General features: G+C 49.6%; 1 protein-coding gene across 1 annotated transcript; it reads left to right on the top strand.

Annotated features, from left to right (window-relative positions):
• The first annotated feature begins 3,940 nt into the window (after positions 1 to 3,940).
• Positions 3,941 to 7,621, top strand: LOC136457654 (glyoxylase I 4-like). The gene is made up of 3 exons (XM_066457677.1): positions 3,941 to 4,455; positions 4,596 to 4,704; positions 6,771 to 7,621. The coding sequence occupies exons 1-3, from the start codon at positions 4,280 to 4,282 to the stop codon at positions 7,182 to 7,184; spliced, it is 699 nt and encodes a 232-aa protein (XP_066313774.1). The 5' UTR covers positions 3,941 to 4,279; the 3' UTR covers positions 7,185 to 7,621.
• Positions 7,622 to 8,972: the final 1,351 nt, after the last annotated feature.

The raw sequence follows: 8,972 nt of genomic DNA, 5'->3' as shown, positions 1-8,972 counted from the left end.
TATACCAGACCAAGAAGACTCTTTTGGACTCCGAAGAAAGCTCCACTCTAGCTCTACTTCCACTCCTAAGCTACTACTCTAGAGCCACGCTAAGCTAGAAAGCTTGGAGAAGCTTGGAATGCTTGGAAAATGAATGGGGGCACTTCTCCACCGAGCACCACTGCCCTTTTTATAGTGTGGAGAGGCAGTGGGGGTACTTATAGGGGGTGGAGAAGGTCGGTGGAGGTGACTTGGGCGTTAGGCGACATAGGGGGGCGTCGACCGGCGTAGGATTGCGCCGCCTTACGATCGTAGGGCCTTGATTAGCTCCCAAAGTCGGTTACTAAGACAACACGTGCCAAGAATTGATCGGGAAGTCGGTGGTTAAGTCGGTGGAGCTCCTCCAAGTGTAAGACAGTGGGCCCATGGATCCAAGGCAATCCAATATCGGCCATTGAACAAACCGACATTGAATTGACGCTGGAGAAGCCTTGTGGAGTTGCTCCTACGGATCAATGATGTGGCAGGGCCACCTAGGGGGTCAGACAGAGCCCCCATGCCACGTCCACTTGCCTCCTATGTGCATATTTTGTACTGTTTTAGCCAAATTCTTGCATACAAATATTTTTTTCATGTACAAGTGGGTGAATTATAAAGCAAATTCAACACATGTTATGATGATTTACCTCACTTTACCTTGCTTTTTGGTGAAATGTTGTTGATCAAAACGGGTGTTAGTGACCGTCATAGGGCAAAAATATTATTTTATGATAAGGTCACTAATTAGTCAAATAATTAGCCACGGCTCATCAGTTCTGTTGATAACTAAAACTTGTATTTCTCAATTTAAATTGTTGTATTTCCGTATATTGAGATATTTGAACATTTTAATTTATATCAGTATAGGAGGATATTCAAATTCGCATTCATTTTTGCAATAAGGAAGTGTTTTGACATAAATGTTGTAAACTATCCTGTTTGTATCCTATTCCTTCGACTCCTGACGTCAAGTGCATACACAATTTCTACGGTCAAGCACATAGATTTTTTTTTATTTGGTAGCCAGGTTACGCACACAGTAAGGGCCCGTTCGGTTGCGGGGTCCGAGGCTTAGAACTGTTTCAGCCAGAAACACTTATCTAATTTATACAGACAGCTCTCAACCATAAATTATTCCTCACTAGAAAACGAACGAGCCCTAAAGCTGTAAACAAACCACTTTTTCATCCACACAGACGTTCGCAGGGGAAAAAACTGCCCTGCCAGTCTGCCATGTGACTTAGACTATCTCCAACAACAACACCTAAAATACAAGACTTATTCGTCCTTTAGTTAGCGCTATAGGCAAAAGGTTTAATACATATTCGGCATCTTCTCTAAAAACAAGACTCAAAAGAGAATCCTTTCTGTAAATGGGTTTCCAGGAGAGAGGATGTCCATATTTGGGTTGTGCCTCTTAGGCAACCCAAAATAGGTCTCCCGTATAGGTACTCTATTGGAGGCTAATTTTGGGTCTCTCGCTACTCAGCCCATATAAATTCCTTATTGAAGACAGTCTTATGAATCTCACTACAGGTTTTGCTTATTATCTGACACAAAGCTAGTTTAGCTTTAGCTGCAACTAGAAATGTCGTATCCAGGGTTTGGGGTTTACTATTGAGTTTTTTTATTTGTCTCCGCCGAAAACACTGAAATTCTTGATATATGTGCCAAAATTGGTTTTTATTTGCCCGCCGAAAATTTTGAAACTTCAGATATTTGTGCCAGAATTGCGGTCATATGTTAATAGAGATTTCCATAATATACTAATCTTTTAGTATTTTGAATCATGCTAAGTACTTCCTCGCGTACCTCATGAAAGGTATGCTAGGTACTTGTGATCCTGACAACTGATCGAAGTATACAATGCGAAAGTAATAAAGCTTCGCACTAACATCGCTACACCGGATATATATATATATATGATACGAACCTCATGAAAGGTATGCTAGGTACGCGAGCAACGTCTACACAATATCCTATGCCACTGCTATAAAAATGATTTCGTGGAACACACACTTTTTATTTTTGGAGGCGGACAGATTTGTTGTGTGTCTCGTAAAATACCCGGCGACTAACAAAGATAGTTGTTTTATTTACGAAGGCACCTAAAAATGACCACCTTGCAAAATCGATTTACGGAGGCAGTCGTTTTATCTATGGAGGCGCTCAGGAAATGGCCGTCTCCAAAATTGGATTTACGGAAGCAGACATCTTAAGAGAACCACCTCCAAAAATAATCTATTTTCGGAGGCGCCCCTCTCTGTAAATCTATTTTCTCAGGCATCTCTTAAGAGGCCCGTCTAGGAAATTGGCCTGAGGCGCAAATAAACCCAGAAGGTCCGTTAGCCATGTTATTATGTATATATAGCCAGAGTTAGGGTTTGGAGGCCTCATCCCCCTCTCACACACACAATTGTCTCTCTAGTTCATTCTCTCAGTTATAGAGTTAGGCTTTGGTAGTGCTCTCTCTCTTCTCTCTAGGCAGTGGTGGCAGCTCCTCCCTCTGCTCCTCCCGCACGGCGCTCCTCTCCCTCGTGCTCCTCCGGCGCGCGCGGGTAGCGGCTAGCTACCTGGCGGCAGATCGAGCTTCCTCAGCGGCGGATCGAGCTCCCCTAGCGGCAAATCGAGCTCCCCCGGCGGCGGATCAACCTCGTGGCGGGGCTCGCGGGGGTGGCGCGGCCGCCCGTGCTTGCGGGGGTGCGGCCGCCTATGCTCGCGGCCGTCCGGATCCGACGAGCAATGACGGCGGCGACGATGCTCGTATGGGCTTGGAGGGCATTGTTGATGGGCTCAGCGGGCCCAATCAACGGGCTTGCTAGATTTTTTTTGTTTTTTTATTGATTAACTCAAACGGGTCTATGAACCGCCTCGGTAGTTCCTGAATAACGCAGACGATTTGAGGCAGGATGTCGGCCTGCGTTAACTGTGTTTTGACAGCGTGGAAAAATCATACTGTAGTATATCGGACTCACATGTGACCTGCCATATATATTTGCCTACATATTCGCCGACGGTTCTAGACTTTTGACTTCGATCCATCAGGTGCATGTGCCTCGGCCCGCGTACGTGAACCGATCGATCTCGGCCGGTCAGTAGTCTCGGACTGCATGCAGGTGCCGTTCGTAGACGTCGTCATCGTCGGTGTGCTAGCTCCTCGAGAGAAACGTGCGGCAGTGGTCGCTGGTTGTGTCACGGGGCACACGTGCGAACGCCGGGGCCGGCCGCCGGGCCGGGAACGATCGACGAACACGGGCGGTGGATCGTAGACGGACGGACGAGTGGTGAATGGTGATGGATGGAGTACGGAACGGATGAAGGCAGCCGCGTCGACGTCGTCGGAGCACGCGGACGCGGCCGGCGGGCCCGGCCGGGGATGGATCATGGATGGATGGATGGTCGAGACCCCTGGTGTGCAGTGCAGTGCAGGAGTGTGCCTGAGATGGACGGGCTCCGCGACCGCGTGAAGTGGATGTGGATGCCATCGATTAGCGGGCCGTGGCTGTGGCTGCCTGCCCGCGGTGTGTACCACACCTTCACACCGCATCGGAGCTGGCCACAGCCTGCGCCCCGCATGTTGCAGGTGCAGCATCCGGCCGGCACCTTTCCCCATCCGGCCGGCACCTTTGCCCATTGCTCCTCCATCATGCTCATATGGGTGTCGCTGTCGGCGCCCTCACACGAGTGGATGTGGGGCCGTGGCTGTGGCTGCCTGCCCGCGGTGTGTATCACACCTTCACACCGCATCGGAGCTGGCCACAGCCCGCGGCCCGCATGTTGCAGGTGCAGCATCCGGCCGGCACCTTTGCCCATTGCTCCTCCATCATGCTCATATGGGTGTCGCTGTCGGCGCCCCCACACGGCGTACGCTCTATATAAGAGCCGCCCGCGCCGCGGCAACCTCCACAGTGCGCACTCCACACACACACAGCACAGCACAGCACAGCATAGTTAGCTGCATCTGCATCCGTCGTCCCCAGCGTCGTTCCTTTCCTTCCTTCGCCTCCAGCCCACCACACCGTCCAGGTCGCGTCTCCGTCGGTGCCTCGCCGGCCATCTCCATCTCCTCTTCATTCAGCAAGGCAGCTTCTGACGCGTCCCCGCTCCGCCGTCCCTTCATTATTCTCTACATTGTGCGGTAGTGCGCGCGGTGATAGAATTAAACCGCCGGCGGAACAACAAGAAATAAATTAAGCAACAGCAGCGCGCGCGCGAGCTAGCGCCCATCGAAGAACGTCGTTCGTTCGTCGGAACAAGCTAGATGGTGAACACCAAGGGCGTCGAGCCGGTGCACCGCGCCTCCGGGCTGCCGCTGACGGCGCTGAACCACATCTCCGTGGTGTGCCGGTGCCTCGAGAGCTCCCTCCGCTTCTACCGCGACGTCCTTGGATTCGTCCCCGTCCGCCGCCCGGGCTCCTTCGACTTCGACGGCGCATGGTAGGTACCATTGCAGTGCAGAGCATTCTTCTTCTCAATTCTGATGGCTTTGCCAAGCTAGCTGGTAGCTAACAATTGCATGGCGGCCTGCATGATCAACAATGTATTCATAATTCATTACTGCTACTGCACTACCGCAGGCTGTTCAACTACGGCATAGGCGTTCATCTTCTGCAAGCCGAGGACCCGGAGAGCATGCCCCCCAAGAAGACGGAGATCAACCCCAAGGACAACCACATCTCCTTCCAGGTATTAATAATGCCACCACGTCTCGTTAAGCATCATATATAGCTAAGATCCAGATCGCTAGCTGTTTTAATTTGCAATAGTGTCTACCTCTACCCACGTTGGACCAGCGAGTGTGTGTATATATATACATACAAATACTCTGATCTGAGGTACATGGTAAGACAAATTTTTGGAGAAGAAAAAAAAAGAACAGAGATATAAGCCTCGGTGTCACAGTTGACACTGGGGAATCAATCGAATTAATTAACCAGTAGCTTTATCTGCATGTTCGGGAATCAATCGAATTAATTAACCAGTAGCTTTATCTGCATGTTCCTGCCTTCATTTCCCTGCTGAACGAGATCCACGACTGCTCATCTGCTATATAGAATATAGTTATATATAATTAATCCGTTCCTCAAATTCGGATTGTTCCTCATCTGCGTCAGCACATATGTACAGCTGGTCCCTTCTCTTGTTGGAAAAATGGTCACAACAACAACTTCAATTAATTTGACAGCATCCCATTTCTCTAACACATCTGATTTAGCTACCAATTAGTTATGAAGTTCATCCTAAGATGGTGACTGAACTCACGAAGCATATGGAATACAGACAAGCCAATAAACGGTGGTGGTTGTAGAGGCTTTTCAGTAGCTAGCTAGTACTTAGGGCACCCCCAATGGCCAGCTCATAAGCTAGCCCTTAGTATTTTTTCATATTTCAATAGAAGAGAGAGAAAAACTAGCTTTTGATCAAGAGCTATGCTCATACACACATTCCAAGATCATATGAGAGTGTCATGTGGGTCTAATCATACTATGAGTCATTGCTAAAAGCTAGCACTATTTGAGAGGTTGGCTTAGAGCTAATAACTAACTTATACCATTGCTGGTGCCCTTAGCCACAGCTGCTCCAATTCTGCCCCCATTTTGACCTCACAATTTGCTGAAGTGGGGGGCTCGATCTGATCTACATCTTAACTTAAGAAATGGATGCTGGTGGGTTCCATGCATGATCAGTAATGATTAATAACATAATAAAAAGATAGGACTAGTAGTAGATCGAATTGATGAAGAATTCCTCATGCTCTCTGGGTAGGATCATTGCATGTGCACACGGGGCATGCCAATTCCGTTCCAAAACTCAACTCAGGCTGCATGAATAGTTGAATAGATATTTATATATATGTGCACCAAGCCGCCAAGCTATACTTGACTGTGCTTGCATTGCATTGTCCTAAATGCATGTTGCGCAAGTGAACAAGAAAACCTTCACGCTCATCAGCTGTTTTGATAGGGACTGATGCGTTGTCTACTTGTCTGGATCTATCTAGAGTTACAGACATATGCATATGTACTAGGAGTATGTGCTATATATCTTAGACTTGCATCATTACCGTCAGGAATTTACTTAACACATTCATATGAGGTGACGGGATTTTACATGGATTTTGATGTGTGAAGCTTTTCTTTTAAAAAACGGGACATGTGAATATGGCCATGTGCAACCTCTTAGTGAGATAGCACTATATAATCTTATTAAATTGCTTTGGTCAAACATTTGGAAGGAAAAAAAAACTATGAATCGATCACTATATATGTGTACTCTTTAACTAGACACGTCCAATTAAGAAGGATAGTTCTGAGAAGACATCTACACTCTCCTGCATGTTCTCTGGTCCTAGCTCAAGAAAATAAAGACAATCCGCTAGGCGACGATTTGGAAAGTTGGAGAAAGTGACAACAATAGATTTTTCCTAGAAAAATGACAATAGGTTATTGGTTTGTGTTACACATACGTAGAGTTTGTCTACACACACTCACACTGAGACAGCGTGGATACTGCGCTGGCTGGATCATGCGTATCTGACTCACATGCACATCTGGCAAGACCAAACGAACGTACGTATCTGCATGCATATGCATGTACGACTAGCCATATATAGGTTGTCGACAATAAAGTTCACCAGCATGCAGTATGTAAACGTGCTGCTAGGACTAGGATGCACGAGTGCTTCTTACCATGAATAAAATCATCTCTGACGCAAAGGTGAACTAATGATGTCCTTGCATGTATACGTGCAGTGCGAGAGCATGGAGGCGGTGCAGCGGCGGCTCAAGGAGCTGGGCATCCGGTACGTGCAGCTGCGCGTGGAGGAGAGCGGCATCTACGTGGACCAGCTCTTCTTCCACGACCCCGACGGCTTCATGGTCGAGGTCTGCACCTGCGACAACCTCCCCATCGTGCCCCTCGTCCCCGAGGGCCATGCCATCCTCGGCCTGCCGCAGCAGCCTGCAGCGCCAGCCTGCAAGCGTCCAGCAGCCGCCCTCAGGCAGCTGCAAGCGCCAGCGCCGCAGCAGCCGCTTCCTGTTCCCGTGGCCGTCTTTCCAACCCCGGCAAAGGCCAGCGGCAGCGGCAGCTGCGTCGGCGAGGTCGAGCTCGAGGAAAGCATCCCCGCTTGCGCGATGAGGTCTTGCCCGGAGCACTCGTGCGTGTAGCGGTGCGTGGGTCTGATTGATCCGTCGAGAGACCAAGATCGACCGGAACGCCGCGCCGGCATTTTGAAGATTCAATGGAGAATTTCGTTGCCTGGCATTGTTTTCCTTCAATTCGTCAACCTTGAAGAAGCTGTATATGTGTACCGGGTGTGTCTTGTCCATTCGTTAATTAGTTTTGTTCGATTGTTGGAGTGCCTTGACGCGAACGAACTGTTGTAGCTGCAGGGGCTAGCTAGTGGGTAGTGCCCATTGCTTGCACTGCAAAGCGCAAACTGGTGAGGAGATCGATCCACTGATCGCTCTACAGATACAGCACCTACCAACACTTCTGCACCTAATATATATATACACTCCATGATGTAATCTCTTTATAATTATAAGATATATATCCATGATTATCCATCCATATAAAACGCCAGCTGTGATACTTTTTCTATGAAACGTCCAGTAAGGAGGGAGTTTAAACACATTTTATTTATAGGGACAGAACTTGACTACAGAGAATGATTTACAAAGGAGCAAAGGAACTAAGGAAGCCTCAAACAGGCACATGCACACCAAACACAAACAAATTGTAGTTCAGCTTGTTGGGATGATCTCGCATTGACGCTTTCCTCCTGCACCGCACCAAGGCCTAGCTTTTGGATGGGTTTAACTGGCTTTATGAGCCCATTTAATTTAATTTAATTAATCCAAGGTTCATGTTTACTGTCAGAAGTTATGTGTTGTAATCCTGCAATAAAGAGGATTGATAGAATTAGAAGATCTTTCCTTTGCAAGGGTGCAGAAATAGCAAATGGTGGGCATTGTCTAGTTTGTTGGCCAAAGGCCACGAGACCAAAAAATACTAGGAGAGCTCTGCATTCTTGACTTGGAGTGCTTTGTTAGCGCGCACTACGCCTCATGTGGCTTTGGTATGCTTGGGTCGATCCAGATATATAGACCTTGGGTTGGTACCGAACCCCCATGTGGTTTGACGGACAAAACGTTCTTTCCACCAATAGGCCCAACGGTTTATTGGGCGCTTGTCTCTGCTCCCTGATCGGGGGAGCCCAACCCTAATACGGTTGGTGGGCCCCTGTCGCACAGCACATATAAAAGGTAAGGTGAGGATCAGGGCTCGGGTTACGAGGTTCAACTGAGCCGCCGTCATCCCACCCACAGTAAACTTAAACCGATCAAAGTAGTGTGGACCTACCTCGTCGTGCGTCGGAATGGCCCTTCGTCGGCGCGGGAGAAGAGCCGAGCCGGGGGCAGCTGCTCGCCGGGCTTGGCCAAGGGGGCGCCGCGGCCAGGCCACTCGACGGCGGCGTGCTCACCCGTTGGGGAGCACGCGCGCCGGCGAGGGGGCCGGCGACGGCGCCATGGTCGCTCCACCGCCTTCGCTCGCTCACGGTTGGTTGCGCTGAGGAAGAAAGAAAGAGCGAAGAGAGAGAATGGGAGGCGCCGAAGTGAGTTAGGGTTTCGGGTAGAGGCCGGCGTCAGCGGGTTTTTCACTCACCCGATCTCAACGCGCAGCCGTCGATCTCCATCGAACGACGCAGATTCACTGGGCCAGGATCAGGCCCAGGCGGGCGCGAGCGGGAGGCCGCTTTGCCGGCCTAGGCCCAGGTTGCGGCCTGGGCGCGGGGACGCGCGGCGCGCGTGGCTTCTGCGCCAAAATTTTTGCGCTGGGCCACGCTGTGCAAATGGACCGCGGGAACTGTTGCGCGCTGCTGCTGCACCGCTGGACGGTGGGCCGCCTTGCCGTTTTGGGCCGAAGAAACAGTACAGAAAATGAATCAGATT

This window comes from Miscanthus floridulus, chromosome 6 (genome assembly GCF_019320115.1).
Source record: "Miscanthus floridulus cultivar M001 chromosome 6, ASM1932011v1, whole genome shotgun sequence".
Classification (NCBI taxonomy): domain Eukaryota; kingdom Viridiplantae; phylum Streptophyta; class Magnoliopsida; order Poales; family Poaceae; genus Miscanthus; species Miscanthus floridulus.
Note: the sequence above shows the minus strand (reverse complement) of the source record. Positions and strands in the feature narration are given on the sequence as shown.

Excerpts from the sequence above, each read along its gene's own strand:
- LOC136457654 (XM_066457677.1), top strand. The coding sequence starts at position 4,280 with ATGGTGAACACCAAGGGCGTCGAGCCGGTGCACCGCGCCTCCGGGCTG. Across the intron at positions 4,456-4,595 it reads TTCGACTTCGACGGCGCATG|GCTGTTCAACTACGGCATAG; the intron begins GTAGGTACCATT and ends GCACTACCGCAG. Across the intron at positions 4,705-6,770 it reads ACAACCACATCTCCTTCCAG|TGCGAGAGCATGGAGGCGGT; the intron begins GTATTAATAATG and ends GTATACGTGCAG.